General features: G+C 33.6%; 2 protein-coding genes and 1 pseudogene across 2 annotated transcripts; all 3 read left to right on the top strand.

The window, feature by feature from the left end:
* Positions 1 to 354: 354 nt before the first annotated feature.
* On the top strand, positions 355 to 1,592 carry LOC125851307 (oil body-associated protein 1A-like; the record flags this gene model as incomplete). Its single annotated transcript, XM_049531092.1, has 2 exons — positions 355 to 758; positions 1,417 to 1,592. Coding segments are annotated over 2 exons (580 nt in total), but the record flags the coding sequence as incomplete, so codon positions are not given.
* A 1,661-nt stretch (positions 1,593 to 3,253) lies between these two features.
* Positions 3,254 to 5,378, top strand: LOC125851305 (putative late blight resistance protein homolog R1C-3; annotated as a pseudogene).
* Positions 5,379 to 5,449: 71 nt separating this feature from the next.
* On the top strand, positions 5,450 to 27,330 carry LOC125851301 (putative late blight resistance protein homolog R1A-3). Its single transcript, XM_049531089.1, has 2 exons — positions 5,450 to 6,130; positions 24,440 to 27,330. The coding sequence occupies exons 1-2, from the start codon at positions 5,450 to 5,452 to the stop codon at positions 27,212 to 27,214; spliced, it is 3,456 nt and encodes a 1,151-aa protein (XP_049387046.1). The 3' UTR covers positions 27,215 to 27,330.
* Positions 27,331 to 27,682: the final 352 nt, after the last annotated feature.

Raw genomic sequence — 27,682 nt, 5'->3', positions numbered from 1 at the left:
TTAATAATTAGCTAGATCATTTGAAACACGAGAATTCAATAAGATGTGTATTTTACTTAGGTATTTTATTTTTTATTAGATGTTTCTTGAGAATTGATTCCTGACTATACTAGGGTTATAGATGGAAATAATTAATATATTTATTTTGGGACGAAGGGAGTAACTTAAGAAAATAGATTATTGAACTTTGTGATATGTGTATAGATGTTAAAAGTTACTCATGAACAGAGGCGGAATCAGAATTAGGAATTATTAGGAATTTGGGGTTCTAAAAAAAGAGAAACTTTTAATTTTTAGTTGATAGCAGGTTCAAATCCACAACTCTAGCGTGAAATTATGCGCTCCTAATTTCAGGTTCCATTTCTATGGACATGACATGACACGACAAGTCGAGGCGCACCACTTCTGTGGGCACCAAAACGAGGAATTCAGGCAATGCCTCATTTACGACAGGCCTGACTCCGATGGTCGTCTAATCGGACTCGAGTACATTGTATCGGAGGAACTGTTCTTGACATTGCCAGACGACGAAAAGAAATTTTGGCATTCTCATTTGTACGAGGTGAAAAGCGGTGTCCTGTTCATGCCCGGTGTTCCAGGCCCGATTCAACGACAAGATCATGAAAAAACCGTGAAAACTTATGGCAAAGTGATACATTTCTGGCAGGTTGATAGAGGTGATACACTTCCTTTGGGAATTCCTCAAGTTATGATGGCGCTTACTAGAGATGGTCAACTCGATCAGAACCTTGCTCAAGGTACACAAAAATTACTTATCATATTATGATTGATACATGTTATTAATTACTTTTGAAGTGATTTAATATTAATCTAATTGTATAGAACTTGAAATCGTTATAATTATGTAGGTTGCCAGTATAAAACATTAATTAATACCTACCGTCCCAATATATAGGAGTAGCTCCGTTTGCTAGACACGCAGCTCAAAAAAACTTGTGGTCTGAAACAAGTCTTAGACGATTATTTAGTTAGAAAATCATCTAATAGAGTTGTAAATTGTCTAACTAGGAGTAGCATGAAAAAAATTTAAGTTAATTTTTCTGAATATAAGATAAAAATGACCCTTTCTTAATTAGGAAAACCTCAATAGTTCAGTTGGTTAATTATTTGATCTATCTTATTGGCGAGGATTTGATTTTCCACGTTGTAATCGCCTCCCTATTTCCCTTTTCCGTTTTAAACCTCTTTCGGATAGATTTGGAAGGGATATTAGTGTGTGATACATGAGTAGTTTTGAGTCACTTTTTCTTCGGAAAATTTTAATAGTTTAGTTGGTCGACTATTTGATATATCTTACATGAATTTGGGTGTTAGGATTATGTCTTAGTCTTAATAGTACGTTTATTTAACTCGCGCAATAGCATTTTTTTACGAGGTTTTTAAAATTTGATGTAGATGTGGAGAAACGTTTTGGTGTGTCATTTGATGAAGAAAGGGAGAAGAGGGCATACATGGAAGGTCCTGCCCATGGGATTCACCCACTTGCTAATGCTGGAGGCAAAGGCATTCGCACTCTCCTTAGAGAAGTTGATTGTAAACCTATCGAATCTGTCCCTAGAGTTTTTGTTTAAGCTCCGACCGCGAAGTCGCGTTCGATTGCTCATATATTTATTTCATTTTGGCTAGCGAAGTTGGATATCGTCTAGTGTTTTGTTCAACTTTTATTTTTCACTTTTGTGATATATAGGACTTGTATATATATGTTGGCATGTGTGGATATACTATGTTGATGAATGAATAATTCTCTACGTTTTTGTTTTCCAACACTATATAACTGTATATGGTGGTGTTGCATATATAAATATGGTATATTTTTTTCTTTAAAATGAATCGATTTTTACCACGAGTCAATTTATTAAGAATTTAAGATTATTTTTTTCTCAAATGAATTGAATTTTTACCAAAAATCTGAAGAACTTCCGATAATGAAATTGGATCCTCATAAAAGAGTTTAGATAACTAACCAATTGAGGTATTTTCTTTTGGAATGAAATGTGATCCTCATCAATAAAATGAAAATTTAGTTAGTCGATAAAATTGAGCTACTAAAACTTCTTTCCTTATTGAAATGTACTTATTCTCTTTCAAGGTTGTTTTTTCTTCTAATCTTCTAGAAATCTCACAATCGTCAATGTCTATGTTAGGTTGATAAAATTATTACAACCTGGACATATTTAAACTTGAACTCACATTTGAATATGTAATATGAAGATATGATTCCAAATCAAAGTTTAAATTTGAGATTAATTTCAAATTTCAATTTTTTTTAAAAAAACATGATTTGAAATTTCGACTGAGCTACTAAATTTTCGTAAGGCTTACTTAATTCCATGATTATTAAGTTATAAAATGGGCCTCCTATATTCTTATTTTTCAAACAAAGGCCCACAGGGAAAACTTGGGGGGTCAAAAAGTTTGTGGATACAAAATCTTGATGAGGATTATTATTTTCTCCTTTTCCCTTATATGTACTTGCTCTCTCCTCCTTTTTTTCTGTATCATAGAGTATATGTATATATATAATAATAGGGACTTCATACTTCCAGTCTATTGAAAACTCAGAATTATTGGCAGATCCCGTTCAAGGTTATTGAGGTGAATTTGATTAGGGTACTTTGCATATATTAAACGTGTCGAATATTTTATAATATTTTAAATTTCGTATAAAGTCAAACACTATCGTTTAATTTTTTTTTTCATTACAAAAACTATGTTTCTCCTCCAATTTGATGTATGTCAAACTAACCATAATCTTGTGAAAAAATTAAAGTTGATTTTTGGAAATATCATATATTAAAGTTTCTATAAGATATCCTAGAAAGTAGAATTTTCTTATAGATGTTGAGAGAATTAAATATTTATAGTAAATTATGGAATAGTCTAGATAGTGTTGTATATTTGCAATCAACCAAAATCCAAATTAAAGAGTTTTAATTTCTTTCGGTTCTCTTATCCAAAATACACATTCTCCTTTCTAGCTTCTTTTTCTTAATTGAGTTTTTCGATCTTAATTAATGATCTTAGGCTGGTAGAAAGGCTCTCGATTATATTTTTCTTATGCTATTCTCTACAATTCTCTCATTTTTTACTAGTCACATAATGATTGACCTACTAAAAATGTACTGGTTTAGATTTTAAACTTCTTATCCTATAGTAAAAGATCATTTCCCTTTGGCAGAATTGAAAGACATGAATAGAAGTGTTGCTCATAATTAATGAAACTAATATTCCAAGTGTTTGTTGAACTTGCAGGAATTTTCTATGAAAGATGGCTCGAAACGACATTGAGGATATGTTAGATCAGCTAAGAAGGATCAAGAGTGGAGGCAATCTGAATAGCTTCAAGATTGATCAAATTGTGATACTTGAAGTGGAGATAAGATTTTTAAGAACCTTTATCAAGTGTAATCATGTTGTTTCCCCTGATTCCTTAGTCAAAATCACAAAGATTGCCCAGTTGATTATGGAAAAGGTTCATTCGGTATTTGATGGAATTCCTGACGAATACAAAAATAACCATAATCTTGAAAGGGGAGTGTTAACGCTGCTGGAATCCGTTCAAGGCAATACTAATTTAAGGTATAATTATGAGTTGAATGATTCAGATTTGTCGGAATATATGGATTGCCTTGACAAGAATCTGATGATGATGTGCCTGCAATGGGGTAGCTTGTCTGACCCTTCTTGGACGAATGAAGAAATACTTGTGAGAAATCGATTTACAAAGAAACTGAAAATCATTCGAAGGAAAATGGGATTTTTGAGATACTTATATGTCTCAGAGATAATTGGTTACATTGATCACGAGAAGTTGGAAGGTTTGGAGGCCCGAATTCAGTTCATGGCTGACAATGTAAGACAGTTCTGTCTTGCTCTTTGGGTTGCAGTTGGTACAGATGATATCTTGAGTAAACTTGATTATCTATTATGTTTGATTGTGTTAGTGGAGCTGGAAATGAAGAATATTTTTCTCGGTGAACTAAAGGCTTCAAAGTATGCTAAATCAAGAACTTTCAAGGACAAGAAATTACCAAAAGGATTTTCACATCATCTCCACAGTCTGCTGGTGTATCTCAGAAACAAAAAGATCGAGAACTTCCCTAATAATGTCTCTTCTCGAAATATTGATGTGACTATAGAATTCTTGTTGGTTTTCCTTAATGATGATGGGTCAAATCATGTTATTAGTGGTAACTGGTTGAATGAGGTTATGCAAAAAGGCTGGAGCTATAGCGGGTGATGTTCTATATGTAATTCAAAAGCTTCTTCCTAGATCTATAAACAAAAATGACACTAGCAACATAAATGTTTGCTCGATACAGATATTGGAGAAAGTTGAAGATCTGAAGGCACAAGTGGAGAAGTACTACAAATCCTTGAAATTCACTCCGTCTCAGTTCCCCACTGTTGGTGGATTGAGCTTTCTGGATTCTCTTTTAAGAAAATTGAATGATATGTTGAAGTTTGAATCAGGTTTAGTTTTCATGATGAAACCTGGTATTGGTAATTTAGAGCAAGAGCTATCATCTCTGACATCCATTTTAGAGAAGGAGCTGTCATCTTTATCATCCATTTTCCGAGATGTTGCAAAGGTCCACAGTGAACATAAAATTCTTAAAGATCTTCAGAGGCGTACTGTCAATTTGGCATATGAAGCTGAAGTTTCCATTGACTCTATTCTTGCTCAATATAATGCTTTTTGGCATATATTTTGCTCACTTCCTGCAATCTTAAAAAAGATCAATCACATTAATGTGGAGGTGACAGAGATTTGGTCGGTGAACGTTGCTCTTAAGCCTTGTTATGTGGTAGCACCATCTAAATATCTGTCTACTCAGCATAGCAATCCAGTGACTAATGAGGTGATGGTGGGTTTCGGGAATGACACAGAAATAATGATTCAATATCTGATTAGAGGTACAAATGAGCTAGATGTCGTCCCAAGTAGGCATGGGGGACAAGGGAAAACGACTATCGCCAGAAAGGTGTACGATAATGAGAGCATTGTTTCTCGCTTCGATGTTTGAGCATGGTGCATCATCTCCCAAACATATAGCCGAAAAGACCTATTACAAGAGATTTTCAGTCAAATTACGGGTTCCAAGGACAAGGAAGATGAGGTTGGCGAACTTGCTGACAGGTTGAGGAAAAGCCTAATGGGAAAGAGATATCTCATTGTCTTGGATGATATGTGGGATGGTATGGCATGGGATGACTTAATACTTTGTTTCCCTGATGTTGGAAATAGAAGCAGAATAGTAGTAACAACTCGACTTGAGAGAGTGGGTGAATATGTCAAGCGCTATACTGATCTTTATTTCCTTCCATTCCTCACACCAGATGAGATGCGTGTCTAGCAGTTGCAGAAAAATGCAAAGGACTGCCTCTGGTGATTATTTTGGTAGCTGGAATAATCAAAGGGAAGAACATGGACGCCTCTTGGTGGTATGAGGTTAAAGATGCTCTATTTGATGTGACTATAGAATTCTTGTTGGTTTTCCTTAATGATGATGGGTCAAATCATGTTATTAGTGGTAACTGGTTGAATGAGGTTATGGAAAAGGCTGGAGCTATAGCGGGTGATGTTCTATATGTAATTCAAAAGCTTCTTCCTAGATCTATAAACAAAGATGACACTAGCAACATAAATGTTTGTTCGATACATATAATGGAGAAAATTGGTTACATTGATCACGAGAAGTTGGAAGGTTTGCAGGCCCGAATTCAGTTCATGGCTGACAATGTAGGACAGTTCTGTCTTGCTCTTTGGGTTGTAGTTGGTACAGATGATATCTTGAGTAAAACTCACTATCTATTAAGTTTGATTGTGTTAGTGGAGCTGGAAATGAAGAAGATTTTTCTCGGTGAACTAAAGGCTTCAAAGTATGCTAAATCAAGAACTTTCAAGAACAAGAAATTACCACAAGGAGTTTCACATCATCTCCACAGTCTGTTGGTGTATCTCAGAAACAAAAAGATCGAGAACTTCCCTAATAATGTCTCTTCTCGAAATATTGATGTGGCAATAAAGTTCTTGTTGGTTTTCCTTAATGATGGTGGGTCAAATCATGTTATTAATGGTAACTGGTTGAATGAGGTTATGGAAAATGTTGGAGCTATAGCGGATGATGTTCTATATGTAATTCAAAAGCTTCTTCCTAAATCAATAAACAAAGATGACACTAGCAACATAAATGTTTGTTCGATACAAATATTGAAGAAAGTTGAAGATCTGAAGGCACAAGTGGAGACTTACTACAAATCCCTAAAATTCTCTCCGTCTCAGTTCCTCATGTTATACACCATTTTAACCGGGTCAAAATAGTGTACAATATTTTGGTGATTCCAAAGTTAATAACTAAGTCAAGAAGTCGCCACCTAATTAATTACGGTGAATTAGGGCACCTAAATTGATTAAAGTCATGTCTAAAGTTAAACTTCATTTTAAGGTCTACTAAACATAAAATTTTAGGTAAGGGTTCAACTAATCTAAAGGGAAGGGATTAGGCATCCTTTAAGATTCATTAAAAATGGTTAACCAGTCAAACTTAATTAATTAATTAGGCTAAGTGTAAGAAGGTAAAATTTATTTATAAAAGCTAACTTTTAGAAAAAACTTTAGATTCAATAATTGAAAATATATTTTTTATGAAAAATACGTATAGTTGGAAACGTGATGAAACTCGTGAGATGGTCTTATGTTTGTATAAAACTTTACTTGTTGAAATGAAATGAAGCTTGAATTGTTAGAAAACTAATTGCATTAATTATATCTAGATGTTTATCTTATGTGATAGAATAATAATAGCAAAATAATGTTAACTAAACAAAAAAAAAAGTTATAAGCAGCCAAATCACATAATTAAAATAAAATGTCAGTCACACTAATAAACAAGCAATAAAGAAAATAGGATAAACCAAAATCATTTTTTGACTTTGGTAAAGGAATGACATTTCGGGATTTGCCGTTTTGGCACATCCCTCTTCATTTTTGTCTGGATGTGTTTCTAGGGAGTAGCGAGAGTGTAACATCCGGCAATTTGAAATAACTATGAAGAGGTTAAAACTTGGAAATAGTTTTTTTGGAACGAATTAAAAATCTGGAAAATTTGGCTAAGTATGGAAAATAATGAATTTTTGGCCAACTTTGAACAGTTATAACTCCTAGGTCAGGATGAGTTGGGTGTAGTTTCAGTTATGTTTGCAAAGTTCGTGGAATGATCTTTCCAATGCCATCGAGTTTGCTCGTTTCCGAGTTCGTATGAGCAAGTTATGCCCTTTGAAAGTTGGGCAGTTGGCAGGGAATCCGTCCGGAAATTGTAAGGGTATTTTGGTCTTTTCCCTAGCCTTGTCTTTGGATATATATTAAGGTGTAAGACTTATTTTTGATCAGTTTTTCCCTTTTTAAAAAGAGTAAGAGTTAGGGTTCTTGAGAGAAAAGGAGAGAAAGGAGAAGAAGAAGCAAACTTCGTAAAGATCGTCGTGGTTTTCTTCGGGGGTGATCCCTATTAAGGTATGTGAGTTCATAGTGTTGGGTTGGTTCTTTCCCCCACACGCCAAGCTCGTTTAATTTCGAGAAAAGATTGAATATGTTTGTTGAAGTTGTTGGTTGTAATTGTTAAAGTTGTAGTTGTGTTGTGTTGAAGTTCTTGTTGGGTTGGTGTATGATTCGGGTGGTGTTTTTGAGTTGAATCTATTGTATGTTGAGAGGTTTATGATTTTAAGTGTTTGGGGTTGGAAACTTTGATGTGTAGAAGGTTTAGAGTTGGAGAAAACTAAGGAGAAAAGTCAGTTTTCGGGGAAAAAGGGTGGGGCGTCGCGCCTATCAGCGCGCCCCAAGAGGGGCTCTGAACTTTCCCCCTTGGGGTGGCGCGCCCATCAGAGCGCCGGCAGGCCTCGTTTGAAGTTTCTGGTCTAGCGCTCCGCGCCTCTCAGAGCGCCAAGAGCACCAAGTTTTCCCATTCCTTCCCCACTTTCTCATGCATGTTCCTAGGTATTGTACCTATGTTTCCTAGTTGTTTTCAACACTCCAAGGTACGTTTAAATGTCAAGAACTCATCCATAACATGTGATCAAACACCTTGAATTCATAATTCCAATTCAAGGAGAGTTAGTTTCCAAGTCAAGTGAAATTAAGAGTTAAGTCTAGAAGTTAAAGAAGGGAGTCAAAGCAAGTCTCTAAGCTTTTCAAGAGTCTTTATTAAATGTTTTAACTTCATTTTAAGGCTCTAGTTTCAAGGCAAGTAAAGAGTAAAGAGTCAAAAGTTTCAAGTTAAGTCAAGAGTTCCAAGTTAAGTAAAGAGTTTAAAGTTGAGTTCATTTCTCAAAAGTTATTAGGGAACTATGTATTCCCAAAGAAGTTTCTAAATGTTTTTACATTTGAGTAAGAAAAGGAACTATGTTTCCGAAAGAGCCTTTGTGCTAGTTTTCAAGAAAAGGAACATCGATTGCAAGTGAGCCTTTGGGCAAAGTTTTGAGTAATTATCTCAAATAAAGAAAGATGTGTTTAAAACACTTATGAGCTAAGTATTTTTGGGAGTAGACTTGAGCACCGAATTGGGGACACGAGTTCATATAAACTCAACTCTCCATAAGAACCATGCGCCAACATGGGAGTTAAGTCATACTTTTTAGATGAACCCGTAAGATTAAGCTAGTGGATCCACTTAGTAAAGTTAGCTTCCTATATCACGGCAAGGTATAGGATGGTCCTTGGGCAACGTGAGGTAAAACGTTGTATCACCGCTAGGGCTCATAGTGGTGATTGTCGGTTGAAAGAGTCTCCCACCTAAAGTTATACTACTTTTATACAAGTAAAGTTGAATTTGTTATTGTTTTATCTTTAACAAAGCTAAGTTGTTTACACTGTTTTATAAGCTTTATATACTGCATGTGTCTTATTGCTTTATATATTGAGTTCGGTTATTCATGAGTTGAATAGAGCCAAGGTAAGAGTTCATTTGTACTCCTTCCAAGCTTAAGTTGAGGTTTAGCTTTCCAGCTCGCATACTCGTACATTCAATGTACTGATGCCAGTTGGCCTGCATCTTATTATGATGCAGACACAGGTACCCAGGGCCAGCATCCGGTTCGCCGTTGATCCAGTTGAGTACTTCAGAGTCAGTGATGAGCCTCTTTGCATTCCGGAGGACTCGGTTATTTTGTTCTCTCAAGTTTTGTTTTATTAGGATGTCGTGGGGTCTGTCCCAACATCCATCTCAGTATTTTAGAGGCTTCATAGACAGTCAGTCAGTTGGTTTGGAGTCTCTCATCTATGTATATATGTAAATATTCTATTTTGAGACTCGAGTTGCCTTTGTGGCCAGATTTTATTTCAGTCAGGTTGTTTTAAAAACCCTGCATTGCATTGAGTTATTCTGCTGAGTTAAGAAAGTCAGGTCAAGGGTTCGCTTGGGGGCCAACAATGGTCTTCGAGTGCCAGCCACGTCCAGGGTATAGGCTCGGGGGGTGACAGAGAGACACAAGTGAAGATTTAATACACGCTTCGAGTCTTGCGATAGCATCGAGTCTTAAAGTGAGACTCTTCGACTCCGATTTTCATGCAAACAAAGAAAAAGGAGAATGAAGGAGTTAGAACAATGATTTATCTCTTAATAACAGCAAAAAATTATACAATGTAATAAAAACTAGAATTCCATCAATATTCAACATGTATTTATGGTAAACAAAGAGGTTACATAACGGTAACACATATATTAGCAATTTGGCATAGTTTGATAGTAACAAAATGTTTTTTAACTCCAACAATAAGTATTAAATACAACTTAAGCTTTACTGTAACAAATATTTCATTTAGCATTGATAAACTATCACATCTTTGTTACTAAAATAGGAACTGAAATAAAGGATCCAAAACAGTGAACTTAATTATGAGAAAATCTAACCAACATGCCGCTTAAAACTTTTGTGAACCAAGTTCTCACAAACTAGTGATTAAAATGAAATAAAAATCAAGACTTGTGAGTGGCAAGTATATTTAGAACCAACAAGAAATATTTTTAGCCGAAACTGGACGATTTACAATAGGTTTCTAATTAACAAGACTTTACTAAAAAAAATCAACAGACTCAAATAGAAAGGTATATATGATGAAACACAAGCCTTGAACTATGTATAAACATTTGTCACTTCCATACAGAATAACAAAAGACTAACATGGACTCCTAAACTAGCACCAAGATGCTGAACAAAATGATAAAATATAATAAAGAAAGGCAGTTGAGATTATCGTTTGTGGGGCAGTGAACTGGGATCCTATCGGCCTCGAATCTATACTCTCGTAATGAACAAGTTCGAGAACTTTGAAATACCTATGTTGTCGTCCAACAGGAGTAAAGAGAGATAAAATTCTTTCATAAAGTTATAAGAAAATTGCAAAGCTATAGGGGAAAGAGGCGACATAAAAACTCTCTTTTGTAAAGGTATATGGATGTATTTATAAGTCACTACAAAAAATTCGCCTTTTTGCCACGCGTGAAACCGTGGCTAAATGGTAGCCAAACCGTGGCTATCACATATTGGCCACGGCCACTTAGCCACGGTCGGCCGCGTGCCCAACAGGGGCGTCGCCATGAAATTTGCCACGATTTTAGCGTCCGTGGTAACTTTCTTCTAGCCATGGTTTAGATTGTGTTTAGCCACGGTCTACCCATGGGTAAATTTGCCTACACCAAATCATGACTTATCCATATATTAACCGTGGCTAATTTAGGCGTTGGTAATTTGCTCACAACTTTCATACAAAATATGAACTAGCTACGGTTCAACCGTGGCAAAAGTGTGTTCTTTTTTTTTAAAAAAAACAATAATTTCCCTGCTATATATCCCAATATCAATACACTAATTGATAGGCATTCACAGTGATCACATAATTATCACTTGATACAATAAAATGATTTACCGAACCAGTATACACACAAAACTAGCTATTATAATAATGATCAAAGTTCCAACATTGTTCTACATATAGTTGCAAAAGATAAGAGCTTCAAACCTTGAATATTCATACAAAATACCACAAATACTAGAGTAAGGGAAATACTAAAAGTTAAAAGAAACACCATATACATAGTTTGTCTTAAAATATACTAAAGGCTAAGACGATTAGTTGAAAGTAGGCAACTCACTACCAAACTTAGCTTGTAAAAGCCTATGAAGAGTTGCCAACTGATTCTCATTTTGCACAAGCCGATTCTTAGTTTCCTCGAGCGTTTTTTTGGTCGCCTCAAGCTGTTTGTTGGTCTCTTTATATCCCTTTTCTTTCAAGGTTTCTACATGTTTCTCTAGGTCTCTAACACGTTGATGAGACATACTACTAGAGCTACCAAGATTCACATGACTAATTGAATGCGAAGCATTCCAAAAGCATTTGAAGGGCAAACATTACCACCTAAACCACGCACACGATCAGAATGTGCAACTCCATACACTTTTCCAACGGCATCATTAGGATGAGCTAGTATCTTCATAGGAACACCTGAACTGGCAGCAAGTTCCTGATCTTTAGGTAGATGCTCCGATATCTTATCCTACAAGAAAGGATATTTTCACAATACTAAAAGCAAATAGAACACACCCCAAAGCACTACTACTAACAGAAGTTAACATAATTTGTACAAAAAAAATATTAACAAAAGTATTACTACAAGACATCAACTATTTTGACGAAAACTTAAACAAAAACCACTTTCTAATGTGTAATGAGAGAACCCAAAACAAATGATCACAATTTCAAAGTTATTTGACGAGGAAAGATGAAGAGCATCCTAGGCAGACACATTTGTAGCACAAAGGCAGTTGCTAGAACAATAAGCTCACTTCTCACCTACATTAGTTATTTTTTATTTTTATTCTTTGATAGCTAGTTGAGTCTTATGCTAGGCTATGGACCAAAGAAAAAAAGACAAGAATAAATCAACACCATAATTGAAATTTGAAAATGGACAGGTATATAAATCTTACAGCTAAAATCTCATTCACATAATTACCATCCTTCTTCAGTAAAGTTCACAAAATAACCTCACTCTGACACACAAGTCTTTTCAATTTTTGCTCCTGTCATTAATCAAGTATATATAAATAAAAAATAAACATGAAACACATTTCACTTGATACAATAAAATGATTTCCAAATAGAATTCAAGGTTAAGAAACATACCATTTGACGACCTCTGCTTGCATTGCTTTTGCTACCACCGGCATGCGAGACTTTGAGTTTCTTTCTATTTTTTACATTTTGTGCACTTTATTTCTGTAATTATCAAACATAAATTTAATTACATGTAATAGAAGGGCACAATTTCACAAGATGTAGGACACAAGTTCTTAAAGCTATATAAATCGCTTTAACACAGCCAACACCAACAATATTACTTAATGAAAGCAAACAAAAATCAATCTTAAATTTTCAAACTCACAATGGTCTTTATAACATGTTCATTTAGATTGCTCAACAATCATACAACTATATCCTATTTCATAATTGTTGGCATCTTAAAATGAGTATCTACTTCCACACAAAGGATGCAATATAAAATTTAAAAGTAAGATATTGGAGCGAGAAAAGAGTTTAAGCTCTAATGATGTTGAAGGGAGAGAGCAAAAACAGACATTGCAAAGCCGAAACAAGAACTTACCAACATACTTGAAGCATTCATTGACATCACATAGGTTTCTTATAAGTAACTAGTAATTTTCAGCCCTTTTTGTCTCTACAAATTTAGCATATAAGTTATAACTTCTAATTCTTATTGTATTTATAGTTGAAGGCATATTTAAATGTACAAAATGAGTTATATTGTGTATGTACAGAACTTAGGAGTTGGAAAGTTTCATATTTCTTCCTTTCCATACTTTTCTGAAGTGAAGTTGTTATGTAGAAGGAGTCCAATGGAGTAGCAGGGTGAATTGCGATGGGCTGAAAACTAATGCAAAGGAAATGTTTCATGGGATGCTATTTACAGAATGACACTTACAAGGATAATTTAACACTTGTGGCAGATGTCTAACTGAGGATATTCCAAAGCCAAGAAGAATAGATGAAGTCTTGATCAAAATGATCCTTCAAAAAGTATATTTGAGAGCCAATTTGAGACCTTAGTCAACTAGAAAACTAGGAGAACTGAACGTATACCCAACGTAAACTGTGTTGAAATTTTTTTTTTCTAAGAGTCTACATATGCAAGCCTAGAGATTTCGAATGAATATCGAACCTAGTTCTTCTGTTTTTTATTTTTACCTTGAGTTGTAAAGTCCATTTTGGTTATTAATAAAAATTATTTACCCAAAAAATAAGAGAAAGAAAGAATCAAATTATGAACAACAATTACCTTCATCTTATCCTCATTACAGTGATGCACAAAGGCAATCCAATCAATAGAATCCACATTTTCGGGAGGCTTGGCAAGTAGCTCTTCTTTACTTTTGTTGGGGTAGAAGTTATTACAACGTAACTTATATTTTAGGGCCCTCCACCTCTCGCATAAAGATTGCATCACCCATTTAAATCCAATCTCATAATCAAACTCAAAATTCTCCTTCAAATATGTTTGTATTCATAAATCAGTACGTATTGAAAAAGATAACATTATTTGAATGGCAATAAAGTTAGCTAGTTACCTCAATAAGTTGCCATTGTCGTTTTGTTTTTTCATGTGGCATCCTATCCCATCACTCAACTAATATGGGACAAAATACAAACATTTGAGAAAGTTTGCCAAGAAATTTCACAAGCAAATTTGAACCATTGTCACTTCCTTTTCCATCACCATTTAGTTCCACCAGGATTTTTTAATTTTTTTCGAAGTTTCAAACTCGATTTGATTGCATCTTTTGAGTAGTAACTTCTCCGTTTGAAGTATCTATCATTTTAACAAGCCATTAACACAAATGAAAAGTAATGATAACAACAAACTAATAATAAAGAATAAAAAGCAACAATTAACTCTAATATGAAATTACTTCTAACCTCTAATGTGGACAAGTAACGACTCATTTTTCACTTGTGAGCTGGCTCCAACAAAACTTGAAGAAGAAATTAATTTCCATTACCGAGAGTAGGAGTTGTGATATTCTCATTCACAATTTGGTCATCTAGTTGATCAAAATTTAGGGAAATTGTGCTATTGTTGTCAGCTTGTCATCCTCGTAGGCTTTCTAACAATGATTGTGCTCTTACAACTAGAAAACCCAATAGAACTTAAAACAAGTAGTAACATATTTGATCCCAGATAGGCACTGCTCTTTAATTTTTCAAATGTTGGACTTAAATTCATGTTCCTTATACAGAAACAAACGATAACTAGAACATGGTTTGAAATGCACAGAACCAAAAAAAGGAGATCTAATCCTGCAAAATTTCACACCTCTCAAGATTTATGTATAAGTTTATAGTTTATCGATTTATGGTAATAATTCCTCCAATGTATAATCTTATCTACAAAATTCGTGGTGAAAATATATCCATCAATCTTTCCAGAGGTGTGAGCATGATTTTTCCAACATAAATAAAGTAGGATGTCTAACCTACCACTAAAATTTCTATTCTTTACAACATGAAAACCCAATAAAAACACAAATTGCAGATTTCAAAAGCTCATAACTTCAATAAACAAAAACTTTATCCAAAACCTTACATTCAATTTTGAGTTTAAATACACTAGATTCCAAAGATTTGTTACTTGAACGAAGCAAACTTACCACATTACACAACTATTTGAAGCAGCTTTTGACAGAAATCGATTTTGAAGAAGAGAGTTGAATTTTGGGCAGAAATCGATTTAGATTTTGGGGGTTGGTTTTAGGTGAAGTGAGAGAAAAGAGAGTGAGTAGAGGGAAATAATAGAAAAGGAGGCAAATGAAAAAATAAAGGGAGGGAATGAAATTTTACCCGGCTATTTTAGCCACAGATGTTTAGCCACAGTTCGTACTATGTAGAGAATTTTTTATTTTTCAGCTAATTTTGCCACAATTTTTGCAACCGTGGCTAAAAGGCGATTTTTTGGTAGTGAGTGAATACAAAGGTTATGGTTTTTGTTGAGCGGGAATCTTGAGTTTCAGATTTTTGAACATTGGTCAAGAGACGCATTCAAACTTGAACGTTGGAAATTTGGAAGATATTGGCAATCTTCACGTGATTGAGACAGACGAACGAAAATAGAGACAAAAATCAAGCATGAGAAGAGAAACGACAACTTCTGTACATGGTTGATAAACTTTTCTTTTGCTGAAAATGGAAGGAGGCGTGGGAATTTGCTGTTGTGCTGAGAATTTTGAATTAGGGTTGAAGGTGTGAAGGGTATTTTTGGATTATTGATAAATTATATGGGCTGGCTGATCATTTGGATTAATGGGTAGACGGGCTGCTACTTTTGGGCTGGAAATTGGACAGATTGACATTAAATAAAGGGAAAAATTAACAATTAAGTCATAATATCTAACATAATTAGTCAAAATAACAACACTTTAAAATATTTATTTAAAATGGCAGAATGACAATATGTTTATAAAATAATATGTATTCAGATTTTAGTATTTTTAATTAATTTTATTTATGAAAAGAGTCCTATATTGGACCAAATTATATACCAATAACCGTTTAAAGTGAAAAAAAAAAATTAAACCAATACCATTAACTTTTTTTCATCACCATTCACGTATCTTCCCCAACTTTCACGTTTCTTCCCCACCTTTCACGTTTCAAGTTTATCTTTCTTCAATGTGCTAAATTGTTCTTCATCAAGAGATTTTCTTTAATGTTAAACGAAATCTCTTTATTAATTCAAGCAGATTTCTCGGTTGGCAAGGTAATTTCCATTATCCATTTCGATTAATTATTTATATTTCTTTTGATTTGTTTTCAATATCACCGTTTATGGTTTATATTTCGCATTGTATGTATTACGGATTTTTCGTCAATTTTTTCGATTTTTATGCAAGTTTGTTTACATATTCATCTAATATTTATGTATTTCAATTAGTTATTTAGATTTCTTTTGATTTGTTTTCATATCACCGTTTATGATTTATATTTCGCATTGTACATATTACGGATTTTCCGTTAATTTTTTTGATTTTTATGCAAGTTTGTTTACATATTCATGTAAAATTTATGTATTTTAGTTTTTTAGTCTATTAAACAAAAAAAAAATTGATTTTTTTCTGATTTCGTTTTAGTATTTCAAATTTATTAAAATCTACAAATTCATTCATGTGTTTTTTTTTTAATACATTTATATTTGCTTTTAGGGTTTTAGATTTGGGGAAATCATCTGTATATCTACAATGTCTGAATCAACAGTTTATTTGTGTATTCATTCTATCTATATATCAACAAGTTTTACATTTTTTGTTTTTACATTGTATTTCAATCTCAATTAGTATACCAACATGTTTGTATTTTCTTCTTAATTTGTATTCATCCTAATTGTATGCTAACAGTAATTTTGTATTTTATTGGGTATTCATTCTGTATTTCAATCTCAATTTATATGTGAACAAGTTTGTATTTCTCTTTTGTTTTGTATTCAACCTAATTGTATATCAACAAGTTTTGTATTTTATGTGTCCACTTTACCTTTCAAAGTCAATTTGTATTTCAAATAAAGAGAGTATTTAATTCTTTTGTATTCACAACTTTATATTCAATCTAGCTTTGTATTTATAACTTTGTATTTTCATCTCACTTTTGTATTCATATATTGTTGTATTCAACATATAGTTCATGATCCATTAGTTTGCATTTTACCTTTCAAAGTCACTTTGTATTTCAAATGAAGAGAGTATTTCTTTTGTATTCACAACTTTGTATTCAATCTCACTTTGTATTTTCATCTCACTTTGGTATTCATATATTGTTGTATTCAACACATAGTTCACCATCGATTAGTTACATTAACTTAATGGGATACAAATTATTGTATTCATTCAAACAGAAAAAGCAGCTACTAAACTAAAAAAAATAAAATTCATTCGTTATACATCATAATTTGGAAACAAAACATCTGAAAAAGCTATAAATCCCAATGCATACGAAGATTTCACCGATTCAATCAGAAAAAAAATACCTGATTGTTTTTCGATTGTTCACTGGATGCGACAAATTTATAGTTGTCAATTTTGAAAAATTATGTTTCAAAAATATGTAATATTCAACTTGAAGAAGCTTTGAAAGTTATCAGATGAATGATTCGGAAGACAAACTAAATTATTTTAATTTTTTTTTTTGATGTTCTTAAGAAGAAAGCAAAATAACGCCCGACGGAAAGATGGCTATTTATGCTCTTTTCAAAACGTAATTGATTTGTATTTAAAATCTTTTTTACCTTTTTTAAATTTTTTTGTTCCATGATTTTCTCTGTTTTGTTATTAATTATTTGTATTCTTTCAAATTAATCAAAATAAAATAAATACATAACTAATCCCTTAACAAACCAAAATAATGACATTTTTAATAAATAATGAAACTGTTGCTATGAGTCCCACTAAAAGCTAAAATATTGTTGTTTTGAAAAATTTCCCTTAAATAAAAGGCTGGAAATTTGATCCATTTTGAGATTCAATTAGGCCCAACTTTCATGGCTTTTCTTTCTTTAAATTAACTCGTTTGAGCTTCTATAATATATATTACGTAAAAGTTTAGAAAGTAAGAAACTTAAAATACATACTATTTTAAACAAGACGACATTTAAGTAATAATAGTAATATAATTTTAAAATAGAAAGATCATACAAAAAAAAATAGTGAATTATAAAGTATTTGACTTATTAGAAATTTAGAAGCTCAACGAAATAAATAAGAAGAAAGGAGGGACAAAATTTGGAGTCACCAGCTTGCCCCTCTTTGACTGGAGACAATGAAAGAGTTTTCGGGCAAAGAAGTTGACTAAGTAACCAATTTTGTCTCGACCAACATATATAGGCACAGGAAGAGTTTGGGAGGAGTGATACTAAAGGAAATTTAGCCTCGAGGGATCATGAAAGGAGTTAATTGAGTTGAGATGCAACAATGATTATGAAAGAAAAGTTTGGATAACCAACTTTTCACGTGTTCGTGGCATGTAGGTGAAGATGAGTTCGAGTGTAGATCCTAGACCTTTGCTAGCGAGTTTGATATTCCTCTTCAGCAAATTTGCCCCAGTTCACTGCTAAGAAAAAGTTCCACGTTGTGTTGCATCCTTTTTTATGTCGTCCGCACCTATGGTTTGATTTGAGAATTTATCCTCTTGGATGCTCTCGGCAAGACTGAAACAAACTTGTTAGTAGAAACTATAATTTATATAGAGAAGTGGCATGCATTACCGTATTCAACACATTTTTTTTTACCTTTGTTGGAAAGCTAAACTTTCAACAAATTGCTCCAATTCATTGCTAAGAGAGAGTTTCACATTGTAATGCGTCTTTGGTTGCTTTAGACTGATTTTCCTGAAACTCGTGTTAAAATTTGTCATTAAAGTGAGAGATAAAATTAAAGTGTAAGAATGTATAATTGAATGGTAATATATGTATGTGTGAGAATGGCGTGAAGTCATGTGACTTATGAAAGGTGTGTGGCCAAATGATGTCTCTAGTTGTCTTTAGAGACTTGGTAAATAAAGATATCTTCGATTGTCTACAGAGACTTGATATTGAGAGTCGTCTGGCTTATGATAATGAGGTCGTATGGCCAAGTTGTATCTTCGTTTGTCTTCGAAGATATAATGACATATGACGTCTCTAGTTGTTTTCAGAGACTTGATGATGATGATGTCTGTAAAGTCTAAGGTGAAAGCATTAAAGTAGGTAAAGTAGATTAAAGTAATTGGTAAAGTAGTGAATAAAGTAAGAGTGTAGCCATCTGGCTTATGCAAATGATGTAGATAATGTCTCTGGTTGTCTTCAGAGACTTGAATGATAAATAAGGCCACCGGTTGTCTTCGGGGACTTAAATGAGGCCTCCGGTTGTCTTCGGGGTCCCAATGGTAAATGATGTCTAATATCCTCCGATTGTTTACGAGGACTAGAATGATAAATGAGGCCTCCGGTTGTCTTCGGGGTCTCAATGATAAGTGATGTCTGTAAGTCAAAAGTAAAGTTGTTAATGATATCATAAAGTATGAGTTTAATATGTGTATATCCTATTTTAAGGTGGATGAACCCAATATATCCTATTTTAAGGTGGACGAACCCGTATCCTATTTTAGGGTGGACAAACCCATATCCTATTTTAGGGTGGATGAACCCGATATATCCTATTTTAGGGTGGACGAACCCATGTCCTATTTTAGGGTGGATGGACCCATGCACTATTTTAGGGTGGACAAACCCATGTCCTATTTTAGGGTGGACGAACCCAAATGTCCTCGATTGTCTACGGGGACTAGTTGTAATGATGCCCTCGGTTGTTTTTCGGGGCATGATGAAGTGATGCCTCCGATTGTCTTCGGGGCTAGATATTGATTGTTGTTACAAATGTAGAGTAAATTACAAATAAAGTCATGATAAAGTAAAAATAAAATAAAGGTAAGTGAGAAATAAAGCCGCGTGGTTGATAATTGTGGAGCCGTAGGGCCAAGTGATGTCTTCAATTGTCTTTGAAGGCCTTTGTTGATTCCTGTAAACTTTAATATAAATTAGTTAAAGTAAATAAAGTGAATTATAAATGTATTTAATAAAGTAAAAAATAAAATTAGTGAAGTTGTTAAATTGTTGTTGATGTCGATGATTGTAATTGGTTGAAAGTCGCCTCTAATCTTTGATATTTAAGCCTTGATATGCAATTTGATGGATAGAGTGTCGCCTGTAATGGACTTGATTCTTATTCAATAAATCAAGGGGATTTTATCTGCAAATTTTGGGTAAAGACATTAATAAGAATATAAAGTCATGATGAAGTAAAAGGAAATAAAGTCAGAGATAAAGTGAAAGGTGGGGTCATTTGGCTTATTCAGGAGAGGTCCTAGAGGCAAATGATGACTTTAATGTTATCCAGTAGTGACTTCTTGTATCTTTGTTGTTCATGCACTCAAAGAAAAATTCTTAGCTGGGAAGGGGTGTTGATTCGTGTTGACTCGAAGCTTGATTTTGTTGGCCTTCCGTCTATCTTGCTTGTTCAGACCTTGTGATCTCCGTTTGAGACTTGGTAGATGAACAGTAAAAAATATGTCATATAAAATGAAAATAGAAATAATCATTTGAAAGAGATATTTGTTAGAGTAAAAAACAAATATAAGTATATGTTTATAAGTTGTAAATTTGGTGTCAACACCCCATTGTTGGTGGATTGAGCTTTCTGGATTCTCTTTTAAGAAAATTGCATGATATGTTGAAGTCTGAATCAAGTTTAGTTTTCATGATGAAACATGGTATTGGTATGTGTATTTTGTACAAGAGAACTTTGTAATAAAGGAGAATATATGGGGAATCTAAAGCAGGATCTACGCGCATCTAATGTGTAATTTAGTATCTACATGCATCTAATATGTATATTAGTATCTACGTGCATTTAATGTGTATTTTAGTATCTACGTGCATCTAATGTGCAAACAATCTCTTCAATACAGGATATGTGGGGAAATCTAAAGCAGCTGTGAGTCAAGCATGTGTGTAACAACAAAATGGTATCTTTTTAGTTTAGAGCAAGAATTATCATCTCTTACATCCATTTTAGAGAAGGAGTTGTCATCTTTATCATCCATTTTCTGAGATGTTGCAAAGGTTCTAGTGAACATAAAATTCTTAAAGATCTTCAGAGGCGTACTATCAATTTGGCATATGAAGCTGAAGTTTCCATTGACTCTATTCTTGCTCAGTATAATGCTTTTTGGCATATATTTTGCTCACTTCCTGCAATCTTAAAAGAGATCAATCACATTAATGTGGAGGTGATGGAGATTTGGTCGGCGGACGTTGCTCTTAAGCCATGTTATGTGGTAGCACCATCTAAATAATTAATTTAGCGAATTATTTGATATTGTTTTTGTTAAGTTTAGTGAGTTTCCAATTTTCTCGGAATGGTAATATTTATTTGAAGGTGACCGAAAATGGAGATGGAACGTCGACTTACTTTTTTTATCCCAATGTTCAAAAATCTACTTTCATTATTTTTCTTGCAAATTCAGTTACTTGATTCAGTTTTTTTACGAATATTGAAAAGAAATAGAAAAAGAAAAAAAAATGGAGATTCTTTAGTTGTCTTTGAAAATTTAAAGTTGGGGAAGAAGATGACTTGAAGGGGTAGGGTGCTCTTTCTTTTTTGAATTAAGATTTTTTTTTTAAAATATTAAAAGATTACTTTAGTTTATTTAAATGCCAAGTGTCAATTAAAGAAGAAAAAGTGCAAGTTGTTTTGGAAAAAATAAAAATAAAACAGTATTTCAAAAACTTTCACGCATCCATAAGAAGTGAAAAATACTTATTTTGTCATATCAACATTTTGTGTTTAATAGGTAATTTTTTGAACAATTTAAGTGTTCAATAGGTAATAGTTCTAGTTAAGATATATAAATAAAATATGTGAACAACGTTAACAGACCGTGAATGACTTAAGCCTAATTTAATTGGTACATATGTGTTATCCCGAAAGATTTATGGATGAATTATCACCACTTCTTTTTTTAATCCCTGTTTGAGATCTCGATGACTATTCTTAGTCTAATAGTTCTGACATTATTTGGTCAATAAAGGCATGTGAATTTCAATCTATTTTAAAGAAGAGACAGCATTAATCTTACACCTACCACCTAAATCAGCTTGCTGATACAACTTGCCTTTTTCTAAATATTAAAATCTGACTCATAAGTTAATAATTTATACATATATAAAAAGGAGTCATCATTTTAAATTTTATAGAAATACTCATATTTGATTTGAATTGATTGTCCATACCAAGTGAAAGTATTAACTTAAAGAATAATTATTTGTTACTACTCCCTCCGTCCCTATTTACTTNGTGAAATTTCACCCAAATTTTCACCCAAATAATATTTGTCAAGAATATTTGGAAATCTATGGCCAAACGCTAGCTTAGTCTAATAGTTCTGACATTATTTGGTCAATAAAGGCATGTGAATTTCAATCTATTTTAAAGAAGAGACAGCATTAATCTTAGACCTACCACCTAAATCAACTTGCTGATACAACTTGCCTTTCTCTAAATATTAAAATCTGACTCATAAGTTAATAATTTATACATATATAAAAAGGAGTCATCATTTTAAATTTTATAGAAATACTCATATTCGATTTGAATTGATTGTCCGTACCAAGTGAAAGTATTAACTTAAAGAATAATTATTTGTTACTATTATTGTTGACTAGTGAATCTTTATAAATTTATGTGCATTTGAAAGTTTGTAATCGTGAATATTTATTTATAAAAGAAACATGAAAATATGTAATTCATCAATGCGATGCTTTGGGATATTTTGATATCTTGTTTATGAATGATGATTTACTCATTCGATAAGATTGCTTAAGAATTAGATAACTTTTGATAGTTTTCACATCTTGTGAATTTTCATATTTATGAGAAAAAATAACTTCATGTCCGACCCAATACCCCTTAATTATATGCTAAACAAATATCAAAATAGTTCATAGTTTAAGCCTGAAATTAGCAAATCGGACATAATTTTGGGGGATTTTCCTCAGGAGTCATTTGGTGTGAGGTATAAAAATTCTAGAATAAAATGTATGATTATTTTATTATGTGTTTGATTAGAGGCATTAGATAGTCCTTAGATTATTTATTCCAATATTTATACATTAGTGATGGAATAAATTATCTCATATACATGTGAAATAACTTATTGTGAGATAATTACTCTCAAAATAACTTGTTCCCGACCAATTGACCCCTTAAAAAAAAAGGACAAGTAATATAGTTGTTTTATTGGGCACTTTACAGCTACCACCTAAAGCAACTTGCTACTACAATTCATCTCTTGTTAGGTATAAGAATTATTAGAGAGAGAAAGAACACTCTTCCTTCTTACTTCAAATCTTCAAACCTTCATTCATTTTATTTCAATGAATTTTTTTCCAATTTCACCTATTACGTAAACTCAGAAATATTACTCTTGATGATCAAACCTTCTTTCAATATTAATTATCATCTCTTTTGCTCCTTTTTTTTGTGATTGGGCCTCAAGATTGAAGATATTTATTAACAAACTGTAAGTCATCTTCTTCATGAATTATTTTTTTCCCATAGATACAGAATTAGAGAGTTGATTTCTCAAATGGTTCACTCAACTATTAGTTAGTATCTCATAAAATTGAAAATGAAAGAAAGACTATTTTCTGAGATAAGAATTAGTTAAGTGACATTTGACAATATGAAAATGGTACATAAGATGTATAAATTTTCACAAGCATTAACATAGCTTCAAACACTAGATATTGAAAGACATGAACCTAATTCCATGAGTTGGTGAACTTGCAGGAACTTTTCTACAGAAAATGAATGAAAATGAAATTGAGGAAATGTTAGATCACCTAAGAAGGATCAAAATTGAAGGTAACCTGGGTTTCATCAAGATTCGTCGTATTGGGGATCTTGATATTGTGCTAAGAGTTTTTAGAACCTTTATAAAGTATCATGTTCTTTTACCTGATTGTTTTGTCAAACTCACAATGAAAGCCGAATGGACTGTGGAAATGCTTCGCCGGGTATTTGATGGGATATCAGATGAATGTAAAACTAACCTTAATTTGGAAAGGCTAGAATCACATTTGTTGGAATTCTTTGAAGGTAACTCCAGTTTAAGTTACAATTATGAGTTGAATGATTTTGATCTGTCGAAATATATGGATTGTCTGGAAAAAATTCTAAATGATGTACTAATGATGTTCCTGGAAAAGGGTAGGTCCTGTTATCCCATAGAAAAACTTGCAATACATCTATCTATAAAGAAACTGAAAATTGTTCAAAAGAAAATGAGATTTTTGAGATACATATATACCACAGGATGAATGGTTACGTCAACTATGAGAAGCTGGAATGTTTGGAGACTCGAATTCAGTTCATTGCTAACATTGTGGGACAAATTTGTTTGGCCGTATTAGATTATGTTGCTCATATTGAATTTAGTGATAAAAATGATGCCTTTAATATACCTCCGTATCTATTATCATTGATTGTGTTTGTGGAGCTGGAAATGAAGAAGATTTTTCATGATGAACTAAAGGTGTCAAAGTTTACTCAATCAAAAACTTTCAAGGACAAGAAATTACCAAAAGAATTTTCAGATCTTCTCCACCTTCTGTTGCGGTATCTCAGAAACAAAAAACTCAAGAACTTTCCTAATAATATCTCTGCTCAAAATATTGATGTGGCAATAGAATTCTTGTTGGTTTTCCTTGATGCTGATGTGTCAAATCACGTTATTAATGGTAACTGGTTGAATGAGGTCTTGTTAAAGGTTGGAGCTATAGCGGGTGATGTTCTATATGTAATTCAAAAGCTTCTTCCTAGATCTATAAACAAAGATGACACTAGCAAAATAAGTCTTTGCTCGATACAGATATTGGAGAAGACTAAAGATCTGAAGGCACAAGTTGAGACGTACTACAAATCCTTAAAATTTACTCCATCTCAGTTCCCCACCTTTGGTGGATTGAGCTTTCTGGATTCTCTTTTAAGGAAACTGAATGAGATGTCGAAATCTAAGTCTGGTTTAGATTTCCTGATGAAACCTCTTTTAGGGAATTTGGAGAAAGAGTTATCATCTCTTACATCCATTTTAGAGAAGGAGCTCTCATCCATTTTCAGAGATGTCGTGCACCACGAACATAAAATTCCTAAAGATCTTCAGAGACGTACCATCAATTTGGCATATGAGGCTGAGGTTGCCATTGACTCTATTCTTGCTCAGAATAATGCTTTTTTGCATATTTTTTGCTCACTTCCTACAATTTTAAAAGAGATCAAGCAAATTAATGCAGAGGTGACTGAGATGTGGTCAGCAGACATTCCTCTTAATCCTCACTACGTGGCTGCTCCATTTAAACATCTGCCAGCTCGACATAGCAATCTTGTGACTGATGAGGAGGTAGTGGGTTTTGAGAATAAAGCAGAAAAACTAATTGGTTATCTGATTAGAGGTACAAATGAGCTAGACGTCATCCCAATTGTAGGCATGGGGGGACAAGGGAAAACGACAATTGCTAGAAAGTTGTACAATAATGACATCATTGTTTCTCGCTTTGATGTTCGAGCATGGTGCATCATTTCTCAAACATATAGCCGAAGAGAGCTATTACAAGAGATTTTCAGTCAAGTTACGGGCTCCAAGGACAAGGAAGATGAGGTAGGCAAACTTGCTGACAGGTTGAGGAAAAGCCTAATGGGAAAGAGATATCTCATTGTATTGGATGATATGTGGGATTGTATGGCATGGGATGACTTAAGGCTTTCTTTTCCAGATGTTGGAATGAGAAGCAGAATAGTCGTAACAACTCGACTTGAAGAAGTGGGTAAGAAAGTCAAGAACCATACTGATCCTTATTCTCTTCCATTCCTCACAAGAGAAGAGAGTTGCCAATTGCTGCAGAAAAAAGTGTTTCAAAAGGAAGATTGCCCGCCTGAACTACAATATGTGAGTCAAGCAGTTGCAGAAAAATGCAAAGGACTGCCCCTAGTGGTTGTCTTGGTAGCTGGAATAATCAAAAAAAGGAAAATGGAAGAATCTTGGTGGAATGAGGTGAAAGATGCTTTATATGACTATCTTGACAGTGAGTTTGAAGAATATAGTCTGGCGACTATGCAGTTGAGTTTTGATAACTTACCCGATTGTTTAAAGCCTTGTCTTCTTTATATGGGGATGTTTTCGGAGGACGCAAGAATTCCAGCATCTAAATTGATAAGTTTATGGATTGCTGAAGGATTCGTGGAGAACACTGAATCTGGGAGATTAATGGAAGAGGAAGCTGAAGGTTACTTGATGGATCTCATTAGCAGTAATATGGTAATTGTTTCAAAGAAAGGTTATAATGGTAAAGTCAAATGCTGCCAGGTTCACGATGTTGTGCATCACTTTTGCTTGGAGAAGAGTAGAGAAGAAAAGTTTATGCTTGCAGTGAAGGGTCAATATATCCAGTTTCAACCCTTTGATTGGAAGGGCAGTCGAGTGAGCTTCAGTTTCAGTGAAGAGCTTTCCAAGTTTGCATCTCTGGTTTCCAAAACACAGAAGCCTTTCCACCAACACTTGAGGTGTCTGATAACGACAAATGAATCTATTTGTGTGATTCCCGTCTGTCTGATTAGTGAATTGCGACTTCTTAAAGTCTTGGATTTGAGTTCTTATTTTGTGGAGTCTTTGTGGTTAGCTAGATTAAATCCACTTAATCAGCTGAAGTACCTCGCAGTTTTGGCAAGTACTTTCTATTTTGATCCACAATCGCATCTGCCCCATATAGAAACTTTAATTGTGAAGAATTTATATGGTGTATGGTTACCAGTGTCTTTTTTGGAAATGGAAAAATTAGGGCATGCTCATTTTGGTAAGGCTGTTTTTAATAAGCAGGGGTTCTTTGAAGGATCCTCTAAATTGGAAAATTTGAGGATATTAAAGGAAATTGAGGAATTTCCAATTGATAGGCTGGATGTGTTATCAAGGAGGTGTCCTAATCTTCAACAACTTCAAATCACATTTGAGGATGATGAAGAGCCTTTTTGTCCCAAATTGGAGAGTCTTACCCAGCTTCAAGAACTTCAACTTTCCTTTGTGCATCCCCGCATTCTATCCGGGTTACAGTTGCCTTCAAATTTAAACAAATTGGTACTTAAAGGAATTCATATAGAAAGTGCTATTTCCTTCATTGCGGAACTACCAAGCCTGGAGTATCTCCAATTACTAGATGTGTGTTTTCCTCAATCAGAAGAGTGGTGCCTTGGAGATATCACGTTCCATAAACTTAAGTTGTTGAAACTGGTGCAGTTAAATATCTCAAAGTGGGATGCCTCGGAGGAATCATTTCCCTTGCTTGAAACACTTGTTATAAAAAAGTGTGATGACCTTGAGGAGATCCCACTTAGCTTTGCTGATATTCCATCATTGAAACAGATTAAGTTGATTGGGTCTTGGAAAGTATCTATGGAGGCTTCAGCTGTGAGAATTAAGGAAGAAGTCGAAGAGATTGAAGGATGTGACCGTATAGACCTCGTCAAAGAAAGAAGAAGTCTATTTTGTTGCTAGGTCATTCTGTTATATTGTAACACTAGTAGTGTTTGCTATGTTTGTTTTGATTGATCAACTCTTTTTTATGTATGATATGATTGGAGACAAATATACATCAGATCGTCTTTCACTAATTTCGTGTTTTTATGCAGCTTTATAATTTTGACCAATTTCTCTCCACTTACATCTTCATAGCTCAATACACATCAACCATGTTGTTGTTGTTGTTGTTGAGTACTTCTTAATTTCTAATTCGATGAACATCCGAAAATTTTTAAGGTTAAACTGCTTCTTGTTGCTGTAGGTGCAATGTTGAAGGATCTCTTTATTATGTGTTCAGGTGCCTCTTTTAGAAGTTGAAATTCATACAGAATGAAGCTAATAAATTTGTTCTTGTCATTCATCGATCATTTGGACTTTGCAACATGTGAACTTAAGATATAGTAAAAATATAGTATGACATTCGAGTCCCCTCCGAATACAGAG

The sequence above is a fragment of the Solanum stenotomum genome, unplaced genomic scaffold (assembly GCF_019186545.1).
Source record: "Solanum stenotomum isolate F172 unplaced genomic scaffold, ASM1918654v1 scaffold23989, whole genome shotgun sequence".
Classification (NCBI taxonomy): domain Eukaryota; kingdom Viridiplantae; phylum Streptophyta; class Magnoliopsida; order Solanales; family Solanaceae; genus Solanum; species Solanum stenotomum.
Note: the sequence above shows the minus strand (reverse complement) of the source record. Positions and strands in the feature narration are given on the sequence as shown.

Excerpts from the sequence above, each read along its gene's own strand:
- LOC125851301 (XM_049531089.1), top strand. The coding sequence starts at position 5,450 with ATGGACGCCTCTTGGTGGTATGAGGTTAAAGATGCTCTATTTGATGTG. Across the intron at positions 6,131-24,439 it reads TGAATGAGGTTATGGAAAAT|GTTGGAGCTATAGCGGGTGA; the intron begins GTTGGAGCTATA and ends GTCTTGTTAAAG.